At 31.9% G+C, this 27435-nt stretch overlaps 1 protein-coding gene across 2 annotated transcripts; it reads left to right on the top strand.

The window, feature by feature from the left end:
• Positions 1-90: 90 nt before the first annotated feature.
• On the top strand, positions 91-27109 carry LOC122534449 (Y+L amino acid transporter 2-like). 2 transcript variants are annotated; one of them, XM_043665082.1, is made up of 4 exons: positions 91-640; positions 10829-11076; positions 12102-12348; positions 26958-27109. In XM_043665082.1, the coding sequence occupies exons 2-4, from the start codon at positions 10834-10836 to the stop codon at positions 27098-27100; spliced, it is 633 nt and encodes a 210-aa protein (XP_043521017.1). In that variant the 5' UTR covers positions 91-640; positions 10829-10833; the 3' UTR covers positions 27101-27109. The 2 variants fall into 2 exon arrangements, with proteins under 2 accessions (XP_043521017.1, XP_043521016.1); XM_043665081.1 differs by lacking the exon at positions 91-640 and adding an exon at positions 6686-6745.
• Positions 27110-27435: the final 326 nt, after the last annotated feature.

Below are 27435 nucleotides of genomic sequence, written 5' to 3'. Positions count from 1 at the left end.
AGGTTCGCCAGGGGGGAAAGACAGAGCGGGAAAGAGAGAAAGGGAAAGGAGAGGGACGACATGCGCCGGCCAGCCTCGTCGCCGCATGTTATAACGCTCCGAGCCCACGAACGGAACGAACGTTCCGACGGAACAGTCATTCAGAGCTCGACCAGTGTGCCGCACGTTTCGGTGGCTCCTCTCTCTCTCTCTCTCTTTCTCTTTCTATCTATCTATTTATCTATCTATCTATCTATCTATTTATCTCTCCCTCTCTCTCTCTCTCTCTCTCTCTTTCACTTTTTCTCTCGTCCTCGAGTGTGTGCACGATCCACATCCGCCCTCGGGACGTTCAGACGGGTCTGAACCACCGGATCCGAAACGACCGGAACAGGAACACAAGGATACTACAAGAGGAAGAGGAACGATGCACCGAGTGCGGTTATAATCGTCGCGTGTTGTACCGGACACGGTGATACGATCTTTTTTTTTTTCTCGCTCTCTCTCTCTCTCTCTCTTTCTCTCTGTCTCTCTTTCTCGCTGTGAACACACGGACAGACACGGTGATACACAATAGAGGATAGAGAGACCCAGTGAACCGCAGTGAACCACTCGGACTCGCTCGAGAGGGAATCGGGAAGATTGAGCGAATAATCGTTCGGTGAGTAATCGTCGATGGGGTCTGATTGACTGTTTGACGAAGAAAAATGGTAGGGAGGAGGGAGGCAAACTCGTGCAAACGCGGGGCCGATTTGTTGAATGAAAACTCGATGGACGTTCGACGACCAGGACGATCGCGAACAGTTGAAAGTATGGCACGTTGAGTAATCGCGTTAGATTGAGTCGATAACGTTGCAAATTCGTATCGTAGTGGTTACGGACAGTGACGCCGCCACGGTTGTTGGAATTTGTTCGTGAGAATCCGGTGAAATCTGGCGAGTCGATCGAGTGAAAGATCACTGGGATAATTCATTGATACTTGTATGTCGGGATGAACGATTTACGGCGGTGTCTGGCGAGAGCCATGATGCAGAAGATCACGGGAACACGGTGGTGGTGGTTGGTTAAATGAAAACAACCCTCGTCGCAGAGATGTCGCTAGCTCCCTTGGCAAATGATCTTCCCCCTGATTTTTTTTTTTCTTCTCGCTGAATCGCCAGTGTTCTTTCTTCTTTTTTTTTTTTTTTTTTTTTCCCTCTGCCTGTGTTTTATCTGTCATAAAGATAAAACGGCGCGATAACGCAGGACGAGAAACTGGGTTCGGAAAACCCGGTCGGCGACCCACGTGGTCTATTGATTTTTTTCGCCCCCGCCGCGCCGCTACGTTCACGCTGATGGAAACTAGCCTTTTCATCCATCGGTTAGCGCACCCTGCGAATACCCCTGGCCTTTTCATTCTGTAATTGTTACACGCGAGTGTACACCTTTTCGTGCACACGGCTTTCCCAATGACAGATCCTTGGATCCACGAACATTCGAGTTGAGATTCTAGTCACGATTCTGTTGAATTTCGAAAACGAATTCAATTCGGTTTCCTTTTGGTAATATTCCGTCTAGCGTCGGCTAGACACGTTTGCCTCACGATGGTCTTCAAATGCTGTTTAATTAATGTAATTCATTGCAACGCTAATCTCGTTTTAAAATTAGTCGCTTTAACCGAAGGGTATCCTGCATAAATGCATGTAGATTTCGTTGAATATCGGATAATCGAGGTCTACAACCCTTTCCAGTTATCACGCAACATCTACGATTCGTCTACGTTTACTCGTTTACTACTTTGGTTTTTGATAATTGTACTTTCACTACAAAATTCTACAATCCGCAAGATCACACAGCCATATATCTGCGGTCGTGACAGAGATTTTTCACATTTCACTTGAATTGTGTCGGTTTAGGGAATTTTTTTATTTTTACGTGACAAGTGATTCTCCATTTCCTGTGTAATCTGTGTTTCAAATAGCATTGTTCTAAATACACGTAGTTTATATATTATTGGAGAGTGTTAGATTCTAATAAAATAATAAAGTAGCACGTTAAATGATAGATGACACATAACACAATAACAATAATAATACATTAGGTAATAACACGATAATAGTAAAATATAATAGTAATGTAATAATTGGTACTACCTCTAATGCTCCTAATCTATATACTGTTATATACTTCTAATATTATTGGAGAGTGTTAGATTCTAATAAAATAATAAAGTAACACGTTAAACGACACACAACACAATAACAATAATAATATGTTAGGTAACAACACGACAGATATAATAGCAATATAATAATTAATACTATCTCTAATACTCCTAATATTATTGAAGAGTGTTAGATTCTAATAAAATAATAAAGTAACACGTTAAACGACACACAACACAATAACAATAATAATATGTTAGGTAACAACACGACAGATATAATAGCAATATAATAATTAATACTATCTCTAATACTCCTAATATTATTGAAGAGTGTTAGATTCTAATAAAATAATAAAGTAACACGTTAAACGACACACAACACAATAACAATAATAATATGTTAGGTAACAACACGACAGATATAATAGCAATATAATAATTAATACTATCTCTAATACTCCTAATATTATTGAAGAGTGTTAGATTCTAATAAAATAATAAAGTAACACGTTAAACGACACACAACACAATAACAATAATAATATGTTAGGTAACAACACGACAGATATAATAGTAATATAATAATTAATACTATCTCTAATACTCCTAATATTATTGGAGAGTGTTAGATTCTAATAAAATAATAAAGTAACACGTTAGACGACACACAACACAATAACAATAATAATATGTTAGGTAACAACACGACAGATATAATAGTAATATAATAATTGGCACTAGCTCTAATACTCCTAATCTATATACTGTTTATATACTCCTAATATTACTGGAGAATGTTAGATTCTAATAAAATAATAAAGTAACACGTTAAATGATAGATAAGACAACGTAATAATATATTAGGTAGTAACACGATAGACATAATAGTGATATAATAATTGGTACTATATTTATAATCGTGGCAAATAGTCACAGCTAATTGAAGTTTATACGCTCTGTTTTATTTTCATAATGGCATCATGTTTCAAATACATTGACCTTTCCATTCTGAAGCGTCGCGATCGCAATTAATGATGTGGCGCGTGCCATTTCGGATAAACGGCTGTTAATATCGCGAACAAATTGCAGAAAATTGGATGTTCAAATTGAACGTACATTGTACGGCGCGATTCTGTCCGCTGGTGTAACATTACAAAATACGCATCGTCCCTTATCACAATAATCGGCCTGCAAACGGATCGATAGCACATCACCCCAGCGTGATTCGAACGCGTTTAGTTACCATTTCTGACAGGTACACAGGGCACATTGGTAAATATACTGTACGATATCCGAGGACAGGAGGATTTACAAATATTGCTCCAAAAAAAAAAAAAGAAAAAAAAATTGAGAACTCGCAGGAACTATTGTACACATATCTCTGAATGGATAGTGCACGATTGAACACTTCCGGTAACATAATATTCGTTGCATCGGCCGGATTATGTAATTATTAGAAAAACTGAGAAACTATTAAATTAATTGAGTCGTCATCTCGAATTCGTGCTGTTAAAGAATCATCAATAGTATTAATAATTGTTGAAGAGAAGTAACGAGCAGTTGAAGTTGATAAATTCGACAAAACAGAAAGCACGCAGCAACAATGTATATAAATAATAAATTAGTGAAATTTATAGCCCTACTTCCAGCGTTTGAATTTTTCAATGTTAAACGTGGAATTGACGTTTGGTCACGATCGAAGGGAAGAGGATCTTTTTTAATAATTTAATTCCCGTCGCGCTAACGGATCGATATCGCGCGGTTATCATCTTCGACGGTTGCCTTAAGTTATAGGTTACGCGTTCCCGTTACACACGCCGAGTGGGAATGACGTTGCCGGTGTAAAATCAATACAAACTGACGTAATGTTGCACGCAAGTTTCGGGAACCACCAGGTCCCTCCGCGTCGGAATTCCTTTTCAGGGCACGTGCCAGGCTATGGGGGGACCAGACCGTTACGGGGCCTATGCGCGTCGAATTTCGTCACAGAAAAATCTCCACGCGCTTTAGAAAAATCAATTCGAAACGATGGAAAAGTCGGGTCAAAACTTAAGGCGCTACTCCTAAAATACGAATTTCCGACAGTCTTCTTCGTTTGAACAAAGCTTCGTTTAATTAAAAACTTCGATGAAGATTAGTAAAATAATAAATCTTTCGTTTAAAAATATTTCAATATGAACATCTCCTTATTATCAAAGTATTTACTTGAATCATTCTGGCAGCCATCATGCACGCTGTGATTGAACAATTAATTTGTTTAATGAAATTTATAAATATATTATATGTGAATAATTTATTAATTATATCAAATTGAATAGTTTATTTATTTAATTTCATACGTAATTTAATAAATTTATAAATGTATTACATATAAATTATATATTATTCACTTATAATAAGTATAATAAGTATTTTTATTTTCTTTTTGATATTTTAAAAATAAAAATACTATTTATCATAAGTAAATATATTTATATTATACGTAAATTTATAAATATATTACATATAAATAATATATTATTCACTTATAATAAGTATAATAAGTATTTTTATTTTCTTTTTGATATTTTAAAAATAAAAATACTACTTATCATAAGTAAATACATTTATTTATATAAAATATATTTATTTATATTATACGTAATTTAGTAAATTTATAAATATATTACATATAAATTATATATTATTCACTTATAATAAGTATAATAAGTATGTTTATTTTCTTTTTGATATTTTAAAAATAAAAATACCACTTATCATAAATAAATATATTTACAATAATAAATGTATTTAAATATTATATACAAAATAATAAACTTTTAAAGTATATTATATTAATTACATAAAAGCATATATTATCCTTAATAAAAATATATATTATACATTTAGTAATTCTTACGTCCAATATATATATATATATCTCACGTGTAGTTATATATCCTACGTGTAGATAAATGTAAATAAATAAATAAGAGACAGGATACTGGCCAACCTTGAAATTTAATCCTGAGGTGACTACGAAAATGCCGATAAAATCCATGTTACTTACAAACTATTACAAGTAATTATATTACTGATACTTCAGAGATTAATTGTCACTTGTTTTTACTTTAACCGGCAAGTTCGAAAACGAAACATCTGTCGTCGTGGAGCATTGTATCGTTGAAACTACAAATATGAAACCTGTAGACGAGAAGAGGGGTTCTTGGATCGGCCATAGTCGATCAGAATGAAGTTTTTGCTCGTACGTACGTACGTATATATACGAATGTACGTATGTGTAACGTAGTCGTGCGTGTAATTTTTCGACGCGTGTGCGTGCATAGTTCGAGGAACAGGCTTGAAGCAGTACGACTGCTAGACTGACGCATCAGGCGGCTGAATTAAAGGGGGTTGCTTGCACGTTTCATCGCCGACAGCTGAAAGAATTTTAAAAATGAATCAGAAAATAATCGTACGAAAATGTAAAACGTAAAATACAAATGGCAGGTTTCGTCATGGAAGTGTGATTTTATGTCTTGTATCACGTGGTATTGAATATTGGACAACGTAACAGATCACTTTAAAGAACCAGTTTGCAATTTTTCATTATGATTGTTTAATAATTTAAGAAACACAGGTTACACGCAATGTACATAATTATCAACTTTGTGATTTCACTGTTTGTCTATTGGTAATACGGTATCATCATACAGTAAATACAAAGTGCACAGTGCAAAATATTACGATATGTATAATGAATGTAATTATAGTTCCTTCAAATACGTAGCAAATGAAATGAACGCACGGAGGTAAATAAAAAAATAGACGTGGGTTAAACGTGACACATTTTGATCGATAGATGTAGCACATGCTTACAGTACCGTGTACACTTTCCCTCTACACTATCTTTGGATTCAACGAAAATCCGTAAACAGCACGAAATCGAATTTATAACTTATAAATAAATATAATTCCCGCAATGTCAAATTCTCGCCCGTTCAATCTCTCGTTATCAAAAATATTCGACATTGGACTGGGAGAAGCTCGTTCGATATTAAAAAAAAAAAAAAACAAAGATAAATTTCGTTCGATGTTAAAGATACTAATCGTGAAACACGCGGTTTTTTGATCGATGATCGACGCGATTGTTACCAAAAAACGGCGCCACGAGCTGATCGATCGCTCGGCGTGTGCAATCCGAGACGCTCGAGACGCAGAAACGTTCAACCTTCGGTATCGATGCGACTCTATCGTGGAATTCCCTTCCTCTGAAATATTAACGAATATAAAGAATCGCGAAGGGTAGCGGGGAATTCGAACGGAAAGCGACACTCCGCGGTTGGATGCAATTACACCTCGTTCGTCGTTCAAATACGCGAGGAAAAATCGTCTGTCGATCGCGTCGATGTTTCTCGTAGTACCTGCAATGTCTTCGCACGGGCAATGTCTTTTATTCGCCGGTTCCATTTGTCCCTGTCCCCGAGGTTTTATGTCGTACATACGATTTCGTTCGATCGATTCTGTATCCATCGATGTTTATCGACTCGTTGCTCGAACCACTGTGTTTCCATTGGTAGATCTGTAAACAAGGATTTCGTGGATCAACGAAAGAGATGCGACACACGTACGGGACTTTCGGTATGTTAGAAGGAATAAGGGATATCGGTACAAGGAATTGAGTGTAGTTTTACTGTCGATTTGGACTTTGGAACAAGGTAGAAATTTGATAAGTAAAATAACGTGTAAAATTATGTTTGGATTGTCGTTGGTTCATCTCATTAAGGATCACGTAATAATTTACTATAATATATTATACTTTTATGTTTATATTTAACTGTTATGTATAATGTATATATATGTGTAAATGCAATATGGGGGTTGTTTGCACTTTATTATTATTATTTATTATTTAGACATTTAAATATTCTAAATTTATTATTTAGACATTTGAATATTCTAAATTTATTATTTAGACATTTGAATATTCTAAATCTATTATTATTATTTATTATTTAGATATCTAAATATTCTAAATTTATTATTTAGATATTTAAATATTTTAAATTTATTATTTAGATATTTAAATATTTTGAATTTATTATTTATGTATTTAAATATTCTAAATTTATTATTTAGGTATTTAAATATTTATTATTTCAATATTCTAAATTTATTATTATTATTTATTATTTAGATATTTAAATATTCTAAATTTATTATTGAGATATCTAAATATTCTAAATTTATTATTTAGATATTTAAATATTCTAAATTTATTATTGAGATATCTAAATATTCTAAATTTATTATTTAGATATTTAAATATTCTAAATTTATTATTTAGATATTTAAATATTCTAAATTTATTATTTAGGTATTTAAATATTCTAAATTTATTATTTAGGTATTTAAATATTTATTATTTCAATATTCTAAATTTATTATTTAGATATTTAAATATTCTAAATTTATTATTTAGATATTCAAATATTCTAAATTTATTATTTAGGTATTTAAATATTCTAAATTTATTATTTAGATATCTAAATATTCTAAATTTATTATTTAGATATTTATATATTTTAAATTTATCATTTAGGTATTTAAATGTTTTAAATTTATTATTTAGATATTTAAATATTATGTTCACTTATCGTGGAAGACAAGTTGCAGATCACTTATACGTTTAGTAAGTAATGAGATTTTAATTGTGAGGAATAAGGAAATTGTTGATATTCACACTTTTCCTTGAAACAAATAGATGATATTGGCGATTTGATGGTTATATTTATCATCGTTTGAAAGTACTTTATAGTACTTAATGCAGATTATACTCTGGCTCGTGTTAATTTAATTCATTAGTTTAATTCAACTTAAAGGACTTACATTTAAGGGAAACATTTAAAGGATTTGAGTCTTCATTGGTTTCTAATATGAAGAGAAAAATGGTTGATGGTATATGTACTTACTGTTAGTAAAATATGATGCATCTAGTTTCCCCCTTGCCCCCCAAAAAAATTTCAATAGAGAAGTAAAACATACTTGTTATTTATTCTCCGTTTCATTTTGAAACGTGAGCAAAGTGCTTTAATTTCTTTAAGAGAGGAGAAAATTTTCTTCGAGCGAATTAATGAATTGCACGTGCCATCAAACTTTATCGTAACATATTTTGGAAATTTTTGGAATCCAGCTTCACAAACAACATTTAAGGCCTACCATAGAAAGGTGTGTGTCAACGTTCGTAGACACCACTGGCTAATTTCACGCTAGTGAAGGAGTGTATTGCCATAAAAGACACAAGAAAAAAAAAAACACGATGACGTGATTGGCAAAAATTCCATTGAAATTGTCGCTCTTCTAGAAAACGATCCTGCCTGACGAGAATCTCTGACAATCGATTTGTTATGGAAATTATACACAAATTGTAGTAGATCCTATTTGAAATTATGATTTCTCGCGGAAACTTTTTTCAACAGAACTTTGCTTTTGAAACAATAATCTTTCCGAGTGGTCCTAATTTCGAACTATTATATTTTTTTCTATTGACACTCAATCTTGAAGTGTAACGACAGAAGAAACGCGTTGGCGACGAGATTAAAGGATAATGAAGTCAAATGCGATATAATTTGAATTATAACTCAGTTATTGGAAGAGTTTCGAAAATCATTACCAAATATATTACAGTATTATTGCCAATTAAATTTAAAATTAAATAATTACTATTATTACCAAATTCAATTTATTATTACCAAAATAATAATTTGGAAGTGTTTCGAATCATTACCAAATATATTACAATATTATTGCCAATTAAATTTGGTAATAATAAGATATCAGTTAATTAAATATTTGGAAGATATCAGTTAATTAATACGTAGGTATCAAAATTTATATTAACTTTGAACTTGTTCCTTAAATGGACAAAAGCTGCGTTTCATTTACTTTCCCAGCAGACAGAAATAAATGTGCAAGCTGTTTTATACGTTCTTTTATCAAACACGTTCTTCTTCTCACGTGGAAAGTCGAGAGATAAATTGGCCACTCTGGTTACAAAGTAAATGCCACGCCGTAGCGGGTTTTATCGAGATGAATTATTCAAAGATGAGAAACGAAACGATGAAAATCCAATCGAGGGAATCGCGAATAGTGAAGGTAGAGTAAAGATAAGCCGTGGCTTTCCCGATTCTGTCTTTCCGAAACGACGCTTCTTATTTAATGAATTGTACGTGGGAGGAGTAAAAAATGGCGATCGTGATCCCCGTATTTCGCACGATGCTTATTTCATGCCACCGAGCTTGATCAACAGGTGATCTGTTCTCTATTTCTTTTTCAGATGTATATATATAAATATTAAATATATATGTATTTAATAAATAAAATAATAAAATTTAATTCTTTTTAAATATATTTATGTCCAATTATATTAATAATAATTGGCAATTTTATAATTAAATTATTTGTGAATTTTCAATAATTTTATTAATAATTAGACTTTTAAATATTATATAATTTTTATATAATATTATAGAATTTTCAAATTAGATTTTTAAATATTATATAATTTTTATATAATATTATAGGATTTTCAAATTAGATTTTTAAATGTTATATAATTTTTATATAATATTATAGAATTTTCAATAATTTTATTAATAATTAGACTTTTAAATATTATAAAAGACTCAACACAGAAATAATTAGAATTTTATACTATTCAGTTTCATCTTTATCATCCATTTATATTTATATTTTTTATCGTCATTAATAATAATTTAATTATATTTTCATATATTAATTCAAAATTTTTAATAAATCTTTTTTCATTGATATTGTTTTTAAAAATTAGAATATTTCCATTTCATAATTGAATATATTTATTGTCATGAAAAATCATCATGACAACAAATTTTTTTTTATCGGCAATTATAAAATTTATTCCAATTACACTTTTTTGTCATATATATATATTCGTGAAAAATGGGAAAATACCTAGTATTTTTTTCTACTCAATAGACGATCGAAACAGCAGAATAGATACGGAAGTTTTACATAATATGTAAACTTTTTTTACCCATAAGAATTTTTATTGATTTTTCTTTTTCCAAAGTAATACTACTTCTTCCTCCATTGGGGGAGGTGATTTTAAATGGCATGCGTTGATTGCATTTTGATTGCTGTTGTTCACTGATTTATAGATAGTTATTCACTCCGAAGCAGGTATATTGAATAGCGTGAATGATAGTGTGAAAATCGTATATTGAAACAATAAAATTACAGATATTTTCGTCCTTCTCGAATCATCCTTTTGAAAGGACGAGAATTTATCTATTAATAGACCGTGAATTTTTATCCATTTATTGATTTCGTTACATTCACGAACCCAAATTATCAATTTGTATAAATATCCGCGATTTACTCAGTTAATTATCATTAAAAAAATAATAATAATAATTGTAGATTCTACGACGTATGTAAAAATAAAATTTCAAAGTAAATTCACAAGTGAAAAAAAAGTCAATTATCCGCAAATATAATAGGGACGAGTGGAAATGAAAAGGAAATTTAATTCAAAATAATCTCACGAATAAGGTAAAAAATAAAAAAAAAAAAACAAAAAACGGAAGAAAGGTTCAATGTTTCGCGAACGAAGCGAAGAAACTAAAGTTTATATCTCACGTAAAATTATTGTCCCACTCATTGGTTTATTCGGCTCGGTTGCAGGAAGGATGTCGAAGTCGGGCAGCATCAAGGATGGCGAGAAGGGGCCGTACGACCCGGTTCCAACCACCGACAAAGCCAACGACGAAATCAAACTCGAGGCGAAGATGTCCCTGTTGAATGGAATAACCGTGATCGTCGGCTCCATTATTGGTTCTGGCATATTCGTTAGCCCGACCGGCGTACTCAAGTACACAGGAAGCGTGAACGCGAGCCTCCTGGTGTGGACAGCTTCCGGTATCTTCTCCACGGTACGTACGCCATCATTTTTCCTCGAGCTTGAAGCTGAGGTCATTGTTCGTTCCACGAACATATGGTGACGAACGTATTCGTAAACTGAGATTTTTGTAGGAGCTTTCTAACTCACACTTGCACGTGAGAATCTCGTAATTCGACCTAACGTCAGATACGTTAATTATTACAAGTTGTGAGTAGGTTTGTGAGTAGGACAGTATAATTCTAAGTTAAAGATGTTTTAAATTTTAAACAATCTTGAGAAATTTTAAATTTAACAATTTATATACTTGCTTGTAGGATCTGCTTTCTCGATCGAGCTAGAATATTTGAAATAAATAAGCTTGTGATAATGATAAATTTAGAATGTTTAAATATCTAAATAATAAATGATAAAAATAAATTTAGAATATTTGAATAATAAATATTTAAATACCTAAATAATAAATTTAGAATATTTAGATATCTAAATATCTAAATAATAAATTTAGAATATTCAAATATCTAAATAATAAATTTAGAATATTTAAATATCTAAATAATAAATAATAATAATAAATTTAGAATATTGAAATAATAAATATTTAAATACCTAAATAATAAATTTAGAATATTTAAATACCTAAATAATAAATTTAAAATATTTAAATATCTAAATAATAAATTTAGAATATTTAGATATCTAAATAATAAATTTAGAATATTGAAATAATAAATATTTAAATACCTAATTAATAAATTTAGAATATTTAAATACCTAAATAATAAATTTAAAATATTTAATTACCTAAATAATAAATTTAGAATATTTAAATATCTAAATAATAAATAGTAATAATAGATTTAGAATATTCAAATGTTTAAATAATAAGTTTAGAATATCTAAATACCTGAATAATAATAATAATAAATAATAATAATAAATTTAGAATATTTAAATATGCAAATAATAAGTTTAGAATAAATCGTTTTGAATAATAAGGACGAGAATACGTATCTGTATAACGTTTCACGTGGTTTTGTTGGTTTTGTTGAACGACAGGTAGGCGCGTACTGTTACGCAGAGCTCGGCTGCATGATCAGAAAGTCGGGCGCCGATTACGCGTATATCATGGAGACCTTCGGACCTTTCCTGGCATTCATCAGGCTCTGGGTTGAGTGCATGATAGTGCGACCTTGCAGCCAGGCTATCGTGGCCTTGACTTTCAGCGTTTACGTGTTGAAACCGGTGTTCCCGGACTGTGCACCACCGGACGATGCCACGAGGATACTGGCAGCGTGCTGCATCTGTGAGTCAATCAGTCTTTTTCATCATTACTTCTCGCATCTTACAAAATACTGAGAAAAAACATTGTGAAAGGATAATTCATACATAGTTATCTATTTTCGCTTCTTTCTTTCTTTCTTTCTTTCTTTCTTTCTTTTTTCAAGAATATTAAAAGTCACTTTCATCGTAAATTTGTTCACTTGTACAATACAGACAATGCAGATAGGAATAACCGTTTCGAGTATTAGAAAATGAAAATTTGCTCAATTTTAAATAAAATTCACCACGATAGATAGATATTCGCTCTCAATATTCGCTATAGATCAAAAAAGGGAAGCACGCATTGACCCTGACCGACTATCTGGATGAAATTTTTTTTCATCAGTGTCTAATTTAGGGACAGAAGAGTGAACACACAACAGAATGTAGCGCGACGAACGTGTTTGCGAGTAATTGGGGCCAATGTACTAGAGAACGTCTTGAAAGAGAGTGGAAGAAGCTGTGTCCACAAGAAGAAATTAGATTTAGTTTATTCTCACGGAAATTAAGCTCTCGGCCGAGCACGAGTTTAATCGATGTGATTCATTCTATCAGAGGACCCCCTCAGAATGCTTGTTGATTGGACTGTCGGATTTTCTGGCCGTTCCGAGAACACCATAGCACCCGTCCATCCGCAATTGGATGCTCGTTCCACTCGTCATTCACCTAATACCAGCCCCGATTAATCGAATTATTTTCTCCGCTCTGTCCGAGTTATTCATCTTTCCGACCGTAGTCGAAACCGACTGCCTTTTCACTGGACTATACCGATATATTAATCTCAAACGGTTCAATCGTTGATTCGCTGTGGAACCTTGGACTTCGACGATGCCTAATTTGTTCATCGCGCACACGATCCTTCGTACAGAATTCGACAGACAATTGCCACCTAATCGAAATCATGACTGTGAGATCACGAGGATTTATCGTTATCGTTCCCAAAGTTTCTTCAGGCGGAGATGTATTTTTCTTTCTTTTTCTTTTTGTTCATGTTATGTGCATTATATCTGAATAACTCGATGCTAGAGTTATATTGTTTTTCAGTGATTGATACTGTTGATTTTTCATTCTTTGTGTCAGAGTTAGAGAACTACTTATCTAGTAGCTTTGTTTCTCCACGAAAATTCAAAATTAAATTAAACATTCTCCATTCCACCATAAATTACAAATTTAACACTCCAAAGATACACGTGATAGAAAACAGAATTATTGAAGATTAATTTTTAAATATATAAATATATAAATTAAAAGAAATTAATTATAAATATTAATTATATTAAATATATAAATATATAAATTAATTCGTAAATTTATAATAATTTCTTAAATTATAATATAATATTATAATTTATTATAATTATAATATTATAATATAATAATTTATTATAATTATAATATTATAATATTATAATTTATTTATATATTATAATATTATATTATATAATATTATAATATTATAATATAATTTATTATAATTATAAATATAATATTATATTTATAAACATAATATTATAATTATAATATTATAAATATAAATTTATAATAATTTTTTAATTTACAATTAATATCGATACTTTAATTTTTTACAATTAATTTACGAAATATAATCTTGACTCTCGTTTTACCTTTTTTTTTTTATTTCATAATCTTCGAGTCCTTCATAATCTTTTATAGTCCTTCAAAGAAACTGAAATAGTTCGAAAATATTCTTCCACGGTGACAGTGACGTTATCAAGAATATTTCCGAGGCATTTTAATCCATGGAACCACGGACATTCAACGAATATTTCATACCAAGTGCTCGCCCAGAGCATTCTCCATACCGAGATATCCTCGATCCTCTCCTTTTATTCAGGGAGATCGGCAATATTCTAATGGTCCTTGAGTATTACATTTCTTTCGAGCGAGAACCGCCAGGACTCGTTCCTCATTGTCGCTGGCGTCCTTCGGGGAGCTTTCAAACCTAATGCCGCCTCTCGTTACGCGAACGCAATTTGTAATCCCTCCAATAATCTTAGCAATCTTGGAATTGTCTGTTGCAAGTTCTCGCTGTTCTTTCGCCTTAATGAGCACTCTGGGGGAATCATGGTTTCCTCCTTCCGACCGATGGAAAATAAAATCCGATTGTTTCAGATTAAACAGTGGTTTTTTTCTATATATTCTTGTGGTGGAATGAAGGTTTGCCTTAATTAGCTGAAAGTGCATTTTGAATCTGAGAAATTTTATTCTCGAACTTCTTTTTCTGGAAAGAAATTTTATTCGAAAGTGTTTGAAAGATTTCGGACGTTTGTCGAGTATCTCGGAGTTTTTTTCAAAAGTTTCTAGGAACTCTAGAGTTTTTTGGAAACTTGAACCAATGGGGGAAAGTTCGTTTGGAGGTGCATGCAATGAAGAGTTTCAAGCACTCGGCAAATATTCTAGAACATTTTCAAGAATTTTTCTTTTTTCAAAGTTTAATATATTGAAGGAAATTACGTTCGTTCTTCTGATAGTTTGTTTCGTACACTCGCGATACAAAATATGGCCACTCGGAATATTCGATCTGCAATTAGCTGCTGAAGATAATTATTTGCTGAAAGAGTCATAAAACGGAGACGTTGTGCAACTTATTTCTTTTATAAATATATAAATATATAAATATATATAAATTTATAAATATATAAATAATCCATCATTCTTTGGGAAATTTGTCATACTTTCTTGTGCCTGTTACAATAGTTACTCTCCTCATTCGTGTTTATTAATTTGATTCACGATCCATTGAAAAGTAAAGAGATCTTTTGAAAATTCCAAAATTTGATCATGACTAAATTAACGGACGTTTGTGTAATTTTAAAGACAGAGTGCGATAAGTAGTACACAAAATACTCGAAGCACACTGTCCTCTGTAACATTCGCCACGAATGATACTAATTTTCTATCGAGACTCTATTTCCTCAGTTTGCACTTTCAAAAAGAATCGCGCAGAAAATTCACAAAAAATTCGCGAAAAATCAGAAATTCTGCTGCTGAAACACCGTGAGAGGGTTAAATCATCGGACGATCGATCGTTCGTCCGATGAAGAAAACGTCTGTTTCAGCTCTGGAATTCGCGACGAATCGTAATGGCAGCCTTCGAGCCGCTATTTCCTTTTCAACGAGTAACGATAGCGTGAGTAATAACGAGACAAAATGTTGCATGCCGATCGAACGATCGTTTGTAAGAACGAACATTCCAGTAAACACGCCTGTTTTTTTTTTTTTTTTTTTTTTTTTTTTTCTTTTTTCTTTCTCGATCGCGATCATGTAAGAACCGATCTCCAGCGATCTCCAGGTGAGATCGCTTTCGAGAATCGTTCTGGAATGGAATTTCCGCGCACGATGCCGTGACGAGACGTGATTTCCGCTGATTCGTCGCAGGAAATAATTTTGTACATCGTCGTAATCAAATTTCACGAATCGTATAATTACAGTCGCCTATCTAATATTCTTTTATATCCGTTCAATCGGATCATTTATTTGTTCGTTCAATCGTTCATCTATTTATTTATGTTTTTTTTTTTTCATAATCAATAGGATATAAAATCATAGGATTTTACAAGAGAAATATTTTTAGGTAGACTGATTGTGAGAGAGATATATATTTATATATACACATTGTTCGTTTATCATCTTTTTTTTTATTATTATTATTTTTCCGTGTTTTACATTTTGATGAAAATGTTACACGAAAAAGTATTTGTCAGTATATTGACGATAAAATGTAAGTTAATATTTGAAGAATTAACGACTCTTTTCAAGGTAGATTGATAATTCTAAAAGAACATATTTTCATGTGCAAATAAGATTCGAGAAATTATGTCATCGCTGGACTAAATAACATTTTCTCAAAGATGCAATTCAAAAAGCATCGTTCGCATTATTTTCGAACGACGACAGCCGCGTGGAATGTTAAATCTCGGACAGCATCGTTAAATCAAATTGAATTAAACATTCCAAAATTAAGTAACGTCAAGCAAAAATGTTACCAGTTACGGTTCAATAACAATAAAAGTAAATTGAGATGTCAATATAATATTGACACATATAATTTGTACCATTGTTGGATATCTAGATTATGAGAAATGATGAAAAATAATTTTCAATACAAATTTCTAATTTGGCTCTTAGTTCTTTTAATTATACTCGCAAAAATATGAGTTTTCATAAATATCCAACATCTAATTATTACCGTGTCATTGCAACTTCGTCACCTGCCTCTTCTTTCGATCCAAATCAATTTTCCTTCTCTTCTGTACAAACTTCGTTGAAGCTTCCAAGCATCATCGATGAAAACCAGAGCGTCTCTTGTATCATAAAGTGATAAACTATTCAGCCAACATTCCGTTCTCAAACGGAAAGGAAAGAGAAAAGAAAAAAACAAAGAAAAAAACACGAAAGAAATCCCTCACAAAAGCGGAACAAGCGTATTTTTCGGGGATCGGTTCGGAATAAATGCCGCAGAAATGTCGAATGATATCGAGTTCTTGCGGTCTTCCGCCTCCGTGTGTTCTTCCGCCTCTGTCCTCTCGTATCGTTTTACAACACGTGCCCGCTGAAATATCCTATTCTGTTCCTCCTTTCTTTCACCTTTTCTGCGAACAAAGCAAGTTCCAAAAAAAGAAAAAAACTGCATCGGACTGCAGTTGAAGTTAAAAATACACGGCGGCTCTCTGCCTGGCGGAACGAGTTCCGTTTTCCTCGCGAAAAGTATGCGAGTGGTATGCGAAATCGAGGCATGGCTCGATTGTCCAGATTTCGCAAACGTTTTCTTATCATTTAGGACAAGTATTCGTTCGGGCGAGGGGTTTGCTTCGTGGCAGAAGACCAACGCGATCGCATTTTGTGAACGCATTCGAGATCGAAAGTTCTCAGTTCGTTAATTATGGTTTGATAGAAAGCTCCCAACTTTGGCAATTCAAGTTTGTTTATTTCCTTTTTCCTTTTTTCCTTTTTTTTTTTTTTAATTTCTGTTGTCAGTCGAATGCAGAGAAACGTAGAACCTTTCAACGCCTAGAAACTTTTTAAAAGCAGGATTTGTAATTTATTTATATACGTACATATATTATATTATATTATATTATATTATATTATATTATATTATATTATATTATATTATATATATACACATATATATTATATTACATTATATTTTAATTATGTGTATATTAGAACATTTGTCATATCGTTACCCAACTTTGATCGCTACGATGCTCCAGATTTAACTAAATTAAGACACCGAAGGATCAACTCAAAAGAGTGAACCTAACAGAAAAAGAAGTTACGCTTGTACGTATTTCACTTCAATACTATTACAACTCGAACGTTAAATGATTCATACAATAATTACATCCGTATCGTAAAGTTAACAATACGTATCATTACTGGCATTCATTACTTTTCAAATATTATCGACATCAACGTTATCGCTAACAATTTGTCGTTAACGACGTTAAAATTTTATGCTCCTCCAACCATTTGAACCAAACTAAATTCGAGGTAAAGTAATTTCTCGAAATTCTAAGACTCGTTTCACGTCTTCTTGCCCCTCTTGTCTGAACTGAATCTCGTCTCGCAAAATTAGTGCGAAACATTTTATAAGCGAAACATTTTATAACGCAAAAACTAGGATCGTCATTCAGCAAAGAGTCGCCAAACCGAGAGAGGCGAATAAAGTCGACGAACGTAGTTCGATCGGAGATGTACGAGCGAACAATGATTTCCTCCACGAGCGGCCGGAAGTGGCTTGTGCCGGAACCGCTGTCGGTTCCACGATCCGCGCAATAACGCGTTAAATGCCGTGGAAGTGGAACAGTGAAAAGGACTTTCCAATAGCAGTGGAATGTCCTGCGCTATTCCGAACGAAACGAGTTCCGTTTAATTTCCGAGAGCCGTTGGTAAATGAAAATGGCAGCTGCTCGTTTAAGATTCGCGGCGAATGGGGGCTCTTTGATGTTTGCCCTTCTCTTTCGCGAAGCGAAGACTTCTTCCTATAAAATTGATCATTCTATTCTCTTTGTGTTTGCTTTCTTTTCTTCTTCATTTTATTTTACTTGTTGCAAAGTAACTTATTTATAGCTGATTATAGATATAACTTATTTATAGTTGATTGTTGATTTATAGTTGATTATAGATATAACTTATTTATAGTTGATTGTTTGTCCCCGTTTCTGAAGATTTCTGTAGCAATTTAATTCGACTTCACTCGGATAACAGGAGAAATAGAAAAAGGTAGCCGTTCTTTTTACTTCACACTCTACTACTGACGAATCGATCGTAGATCGTAGACTTGAAGCTTGAACAGTGAGAAAGTACAGAGAAAGAGCAGAAGAAATGAAAAACAAAGTAGAAGCAAGTCACAATCCCTTCGAACAAACTTTTTCTTTCCTTTCTTGAAGCTGATGCTCAGAAACTATATAAGAAACATCTAAATTTAAAATTCAAGGAACAAGAGTAATGAATTTACAACCAATAAATCGATATTTAAGAAAGTTTTAATTAGAAATGTGTATATACATATATATGTGTGTGTGTGTGTGTGTGTGTTTGTTTCATAAATATATATATATCAAGTATTTTGCTTTATAAATATATATTTGAAAGAGACATTTATGAGGTTAAAATATTTCGTCGATCAGCTTGATTTTCATCGAGTTTACTCTGGATCATGTATTATTGATTTGTTCAGCGGAAAATTAGTTCGCGGAACGCGTTTCTAGTGATGAAGATCAATAATTAAGCCTGAGGGAAATCTAGTCAGACCGATGTGCAATTACTCGTGCAAACATTCCCTCGCATGTTGCACACTTGATCGACACATATACACGTGTAACATCACAACTCGTAACTATAATTATAATTTTTCGAATTGTTTAACTAACTATATCGTAACTTATAACTATAATTATAATTTAACTAACTAATAATAATAACCATAATAATTAACTAATAATAATAATAATAATAATCATTTAACTAACTAATATAACTAATAATAATAATTATAATAATTAACTAATAATAATAATAATAATCATTTAACTAACTAATATATATCATAACTTATAACTATAATTATAATTTAACTAACTATATCATAACTATTATTATAATTTATAACTATTATTATAATTTAACTAACTGTATCATAACTTGTAATTATAATTATAATTTAGCTAACTAATAATAATCATTTAACTAACTAATATATATCATAACTTATAACTATAATTATAATTTGACTAACTATATCGCAACTTATAACTATAATTATGATTTAGCTAACTATGTCATAACTTATCAACTATAATTACAATTTTTCGAATAATTTAATCGACTACAATCTTTCGAATCGCAATTTAAACAACAGTAACCAAAACAAGTGGACCTATTACAATTACTTCCATTTTCGTCCAAACGGAAGTGAACAAATTTAATTTCAAAAACCCGTGTTTTTTCAAAAAAAAAGTCCGGTTCGGTCGTCGAAAAAAGACCCAAGAGACGCGAAACGAAACGATACACGAACCTCGAAAATTGAAATAGAAACACAAGAAAATTCCCCTCCCCCGTTATAAATAGTCACGTTTTCAACTACTCGCTTCTCGATCTATCTCTAACCTCGAACGTAAAACACCGGCTGGCATTCCAGGAATCGATCTGAACGAAAGACCAAGAGAAAAGAAAGAAACGTTCGTTCTTTTCTGTTCTCCTTCTGCTCGATCCTCTTCCGTAACACGCGTGACAACAGCCAATGGCGTAGAAAATGCGACGCGCTTCCCTTGCCGCGTTAAGGCTCGTTAAGGCTCTTTCTCTCTCTTTCTCTCTCTCTCAAGACGGAGAGAAGTTTAACGGCGTCGTGAAACCGGAGGCATTGACACCAAGCAGACACGGAGGAGGATCGATATGTCGGCCAGTGGAAGCAGCGGACGGATTCGATCGCAAGAGCTCTGGCGTCGTCCTCAACGCGACGAAGACGGGATGGTAAATGCCCGAGTGAAAAGGCTGCGCCAGCAATCACGCACCATCGCGATTAAACGTAATCTTCTAATAACGTGTCAACTGGCAGCCACAACAGCATAATTCGCCGCAAGGGGCTCCCGGGGGGAGCGAAGAAGAATTCTCGATGGCGAAGCAACCGCTGCGGTGGAGGAGGGACAGAGACGCGGAGGAAGTGGAAGAAGGCACCAGTGATGTCTACAGAGACATTTGCTCCTAGATTTTTTTTTCATCTTGTCCTCCTTACGCAGGCCATAGCCTATACACACAGCCATAATTTATAGATTACTTCTACGAGATATATATATATAAAATATATAAAAATATATATATATAATGTATATAAAATATATATATTAATAATAAAAATATAGTTAATAATATAAATATATAATAATAATAAAAATATAGTTAATATATATTAATAATATATATTAATATATTAATAATATATATTAATAAAAATATAGTTAATAATATATATTAATAACAAAAATATAATTAATAATAAAAATATTTTATAAGATATATATATATAAAATATATGAAAATATATAAAATATATATTAATAATAAAAATATAGTTAATAATATATATTAATAATAAAAATATTTTATATATATAAGATATATATAAAATATATATATTAATAATAAAAATATAGTTAATAATATAAATATAATATATATAATAATATAAATATATAATAAAAATAAAAATATATATATTTTTATATATAATTTATATATATAATTATATATATAAAAATTTTTCATCTCGTCTACTTTGGCCTCTTTATTGTTGCTTTCGTCGACAATCATCGGTACCACGAATTTCTAGGTGAAAATTTGTGGAGCGCACGAAATTTCGTGTGAAACACACGAGAGGTACGGCTTGGTACAATTTTCGACAGAAAACGAATCTTCGTTGAAGTTCCTAGTTGTGCTGCAGTGATACGAGTCTATGTAGAAGCGGTCGGGATGTTTTCATTCGTGAAAGTTGCTTTGAACAAATCCAGTTGTTAATAATTCGGTGATATTTTGACATTAATCGTCAGTTTGAATAATATTTTACAAATGTTTTTATATACTTGTACTCTGTCTTTTAAATATCTGTTTGTTTTAATTGGAAATAATATTGCTGGAAGTTTTATATATATATATATATATATATATATATATATATATATATATATATATATATATATGTGTAGATGAAGAAGAATTTGATTTAACTCTCTCCGGACAAATACGATTGTTAATATTTTATTTCTTGCGAATTTTTCTTTTCTCTGCAATGTGGCAGAGAAATCTCTTCCAAACATTTTATCTTGATTGAAATTATTTAAATGGAACGATTAAAATTATAATATTAGTGTAAAATTTTATGATTAAAATTATTTTCAATCATTCACGTTGATTAAAGTCAAAAAATAATGAAAAAGTTGGAACCAATATGAAATGATCTAGAGATATTAAATGGTGTGAACAAACAAATTTCTCCACAGTAAGTTGATGTTGGAAGAAACAGGAAAATGAAAGGACTGTCAACGTTGTCTGATAGATATATATATTGTACAAGGAAATGTGAAAGAATTGTTGAAAAATAATAGATCTGTCATACTGAAGAGAGAATTTCATTCAACGTGTACTGGAAGCGATACAAAAGACATGCAAATGGGATTATTAATGAATCGACGAGAATATTACTGTGTCACGTGTCGCACGAAACGTGGACACAAGCAAATCAAGGACAATCATTCGTCAAGCGTCGTTAATTAAAGGAAATTTTAATTTCTAATTCGGCATTAAGAAGAAAAGAATTGGATATCGAGGAAAAGATCACTAGCTTCGCAAGAATTAATGCAAATGACGCAGTCCGCAAAAACTGCAAATTAATTTTATCGTCTGGGACCTATCGTATAGGATAGGTCAGTGAATAGTGAAGAGTAAATAAGATACACAGGTATCCATTTAAAAATATTGGTATTGAATGATCAGGAGGAAAAAATTGAAGGAATTAAATTATTCTTCAGTGACGTCATTTCTTTCAAAATATCGTACATAACTATACTTAAAGTAATTCTGTTCGTACTAGGTTATTCACTAGATTCTTCTTCAGTTACCATAATTTGAATATCCACTGCTATATCTAAATAGTATCTCGCGTAAGCACTGATTTGCAATTCTAATAATTCAGTTTTAAATAAATATATAAATTTAATAATGGTACAAATAATTAAATTGATAATTATACAAATATTTAAATTGATAATAATACAAATAATTAAATTAATAATAATATAAATAATTAATTAAATATAAATAATGATTCAGTCTTAAATAAATATATAAATTTAACAATAATACAAATAATTAAATCGATAGAAATACAAATAATTAAATTAATAATAATACAAATAATTAATTAAATATAAATAATAATTCAGTCTTAAATAACAATATATATGTGTTCATCCTTTTATCAGTTCGTCATCAAAATAAAAAAGAAAACTACGTGAATTCTCCTGTCATTCCGTTTTCATGAAAAACAATACTTTGACAATTTAAAATAAATAAACAAACAGCACTTTGGAATAGATAATCAAACAACACTTTGACTTTTTTTTTTTTTCTTTTTACTGGATCACTCGCTATATTATATAATTTGGATTTATTCTGAATATCTCCAAATTTAGAAATTAGACAACCGTGATTCTGAATTTCTCCTGAATTTAGAGAAATGGAAGTTGTGAGAATTTTGAAAATCAAAATCAAGGTGTTTACTTTCGAAGGTTCTCCTGTTCAAAATTTGCCGAATTCACGAATTGTAAATTAGAAGATTAAAGAGTCCACCGTCCTTCTAAAAAGTAAATTAATTCGAAACTCCAAATATGAAAAATCACTCGCTATATTGTATAATTTTTTTACACCATCGTACATTGTATATTTTTTACACCGTTGTATAATTTTTTACACCATCGTACATTGTATATTTTTTACACTGTTGTATAATTTTTTACACATCGCGTATATTGTATAATTTTACACTCTGAACTCGTGAATTCTCGAACAATTCGCGCGAGGGGGCTGAAATCGCGGAGGACAGCACTGGCGAAGACGCTTGAAAGATGGACGAGCCGGGGTCGGAAGGGGAACAGGGCAGAAAGTCTCGCGATATTCTTCGAGATGTTGCGTCAGTCGGCATTTCTTACTTTTCTTCGGCCGACGAAATCGACCAAGGACGAGGGGCAGAGGCCCCCAACATGTATCATTTGCGACGTGGAATCATTCTCGCGGTCGTATGCGCGAGAGCACGTGCGTGTTTTCAATCACGATCGACGAACCATCAGGTTTCGATCTACACTCTCACCTGGTATACACTGTATCCACTGACTCAGACTCGACATCGAAAGTCAAGAGTGACATTCATGTATTCGCGTGCGCGCAATGGTCTCTGTCTGGATCGAAATCAGTGAAATTAAATACTAATTGTTAAATTAGGCTGGAGGGGGTTATTGAATCGATCGATCATTGAGAACTTGATATTGCAAGTTGGTAGTTAGGATAGTTGGGATGGTTTAAAGAACGAAAAATTAAATATATATATAAAAAAATATTTATTATGAATATTAAAAATTTATTATAAAAATTAAATATATATAAAAAAATATTTATTGTAAGTATTAAGAATTTATTATAAAAATTAAATATATAAAGAAATATTTATTATAAATATTAAAAATATTTATTTTATATAGTTGAGTTAAATATTTGTTAGATCATATCGTTTATCATTAAAATCACACGATTTGGAATTTTGCAACATTGAGAGTCGATAGTTAATGTGAATAATAACAATTTGTGAATTCCTAATTGTTAAATTTAAAAAAGGATGAAAATTCTCGAATGATCGTAATTCCCCAATTTTCATATTTGGAGTTTCGAATTAATTTACTTTTTAGAAGGACGGTGGACTCTTTAATCTTCCAATTTACAATTCGTGAATTCGGGAAATTTTGAACAGGAGAACTTCCGAAAGTAAACACCTTGATTTTGATTTCCAAAATTCTCACAACTTCCATTTCTCTAAATTCAGGAGAAATTCAGAATCACGGTTGTCTAATTTCTAAATTTGGAGATATTCAGAATAAATCCAAAGCGATGTAACATGCTTCTCTAATTTCCAAATAAATATTGCGAGCTTCATCAAAGTTCGATAAAATTCCGAATAAAAGTCCCGAGATGCTCTAATTTCTTCTTCTCTTAGATTTAAAGTTTAAAACTTCCAGAAAAAAACTTAAAGTTCCTAGTATCTCCCACGTTTCAAAATTTCACCACTCGGAAGAAAATCTGCACTTTGACATTCGAAGTCTGCAATTTCTACAAATCTCGAGAATTTCAATGAAACCACTCGTTAAAGAGACGATGATAATAAGTTGCGTAATGAATTCCCAAGGATTCCCGATGGCGTAGATATCTGGTCAGTCGGTCGAATCGGTTGGTTTTCTTATTCGCGCAGAGGTCGATAACCACCCGCGGTCGATTCCACCCCCGACGACGTCATGGTCGATTGGACTGGTGCCAGTTAGTCTGCAACGTTAGGCTCTGGCACACGCAACCGGTTCCAGAAAATAAAATATCTCTTTATGCTAATATATATACATGGATATATATCTGACATAGTTCCAGCTGAGTAAATGAACAGTTCACTGGCTGTATAATTATAGAGGGGCGGGAGTGATTGGATGTAAGACACGAGCCGTTTATTACCATCGAGTCGCGCTACTGTTTCAAACAGAATAAGCAGCGCTGTTACGCTAATGTTGTGTCGTTACAAATTTTCAAGAATTATTTTTTCAAAAATTAGAGGCGATCGAGAGGAAAAATAGTCTCTACGTTTAAAAATCTTTTTCTTTTATTAAATATATATATCGAGTCGCCGAAATAACCGTTCATCGAGTCGCGCTACTGTTTCAAACAGAATAAGCAGCGCTGTTACGCTAATGTTGTGTCGTTACAAATTTTCAAGAGTTTTTTTCAAAAATTAGAGGGGATCGAGAGGAAAAATTTGAGGGGTGAAAACTAGTCTCTACGTTTAAAAATCTTTTTCTTTTATTAAATATATATATATATATATATATATATAAAATATAATTAATTTTTATTTTATTAAATATAAAAATATATATATATATATATGTATATATGAAGTCTTTTTCTATTATTAAATATATATATTGAACGTACTGTCAACACATACCAAAAAAGAAAGATAGCTATACGAAAATATACGACAGCATTCGTTTGAAATTCAGAAATGTATAAAATATCGATAAGAGATACTTATTAAAGACACTTAGACTGTCGATTTTTACTCATTTACGAGAAGTTCGAAAACGGAGAACACGCAACGTACAAAAGGATAAAAAAAAAATATCCAAAAAGAATGCAATAATCTGTACAATAATTAAATAGAGAAAGGAACATTCTATCTGATACAGAAATATGAATTCGCGTAAAAATTCTTGTTACAATTTTCTACCCAGCTTTGGCATTTTTATTTACATTAATAAAAATCATTAATTTGCATAAATGACCGCTGTTACTATCTGGCCACTAAGTGTACCGATAGCGAAAAGCTATTATTATACCTGATATGCCTTGCTACATATTCAGGATTGATCATGTTAAATGTTACATCGATCATGTTAAATGTTGCAACAGCGAAATCGCGATATCGCCGATCGCTGAGAAAACGGTACCAGCTACGCGTGTTTCTCACATGTAATCACGTGTACGAGTGCCGGTGAACGTGAAATGTTTCGACAATCACTAATTAATCTACACTAATGAATCTAATCGGCCAACGTAGAAACCGATCCAAGTATGTACGTCGATTAACACTGTCGTTTTGTTACCTAAAATTCATCTGTTAATTTTCGCACTTTGATATTCTCATTTCTACCGTTTCGTTTCGTTTCTTTTCTAACATTTTTCGATCATTTTTCTTCCCCCCCCCCCCCTTTTATTTCTATAGTTCTTTCACCATTCAAAAGCCACACGTGGCATTACGAACTGTGGTTTTTAAATTTTGTCTTATTGTTGGAATTATTCGTGACATATTCTTGCGACAATTGAATTTCAAGAGCAAGTCGTTTGCTCCTTGAATCGTGATTGCATTTATGTAACGATGTTTAATAAAATGTTAGGAGTTGATGAAGTTTGGTTTCCAGTTACACATTCATACAGATTTCGAGAGTGCATTTCATCGACGTATCGTCATTAAATATATTTATTTAAATTACTAATTATTGGATCATTATTGACACGATAACACGGATATGTAATCAAATAATCATTACCATTTGTTATCACATAATTTATCTATGCGCATTTTTAATAACGAACAATATTTAATGATGCGGTTTATTTAACAATGCGCATATTTAATGACGCATGTCGCGGTCTGGTCATTATCAATCGAATTTACGTGTTCAATTTCGTTCTGTTTCATTTATGTTCGTTCACATTTATTCGTGTAAGTGTTAATCTACATTGAATTGTCTGTTGTTCCAGGCATCTTGGCGTTCATTAACTGCTGGGACGTGAAATGGGCGACCAGGGTGCAGGACATCTTCACGTACGCAAAATTACTTGCCCTCTTCATCATCATTCTCACAGGAGCTTATCAACTCTTCACCGGTAAGTTCGATATATAAACTCAGTCCGAAGTTGGTCTACTTCGAGCCAAGCAACTTCTTGCCCCTTTGTGTTTGAAAATATGATTGTTTAATCAAACAGTCGTATATAAAATAAATGAAACAGTCGTATATAAAATGAATGAAACAGTCGTATATAAAATGAATGAAACAGTCGTATATAAAATGAATGAAACAGTCGTATATAAAATGAATGAAACAGTCGTATATAAAATAAATTAAACAGTTGTATATAAAATAAATTAAACAGTCGTATATAAAATAAATTAAACATTCGTATATAAAATGAATGAAACAGTCGTATATAAAATAAATTAAACAGTTGTATATAAAAT

Source organism: Frieseomelitta varia, unplaced genomic scaffold (assembly GCF_011392965.1).
Source record: "Frieseomelitta varia isolate USP_RPSP 00005682 unplaced genomic scaffold, Fvar_1.2 scaffold_599, whole genome shotgun sequence".
In the NCBI taxonomy this organism is placed as follows: Eukaryota; Metazoa; Arthropoda; class Insecta; order Hymenoptera; family Apidae; genus Frieseomelitta; species Frieseomelitta varia.
Note: the sequence above shows the minus strand (reverse complement) of the source record. Positions and strands in the feature narration are given on the sequence as shown.

What these genes read in the sequence shown, in the direction of transcription:
- LOC122534449 (XM_043665081.1), top strand. Translation starts at nt 6,721, where the DNA reads ATGCGACACACGTACGGGACTTTCG. An exon ending in CTTCCGGTATCTTCTCCACG is followed by an intron (nt 11,077 to 12,101) that starts GTACGTACGCCA and finishes GTTGAACGACAG; the next exon opens with GTAGGCGCGTACTGTTACGC. An exon ending in ACTGGCAGCGTGCTGCATCT is followed by an intron (nt 12,349 to 26,957) that starts GTGAGTCAATCA and finishes CTGTTGTTCCAG; the next exon opens with GCATCTTGGCGTTCATTAAC.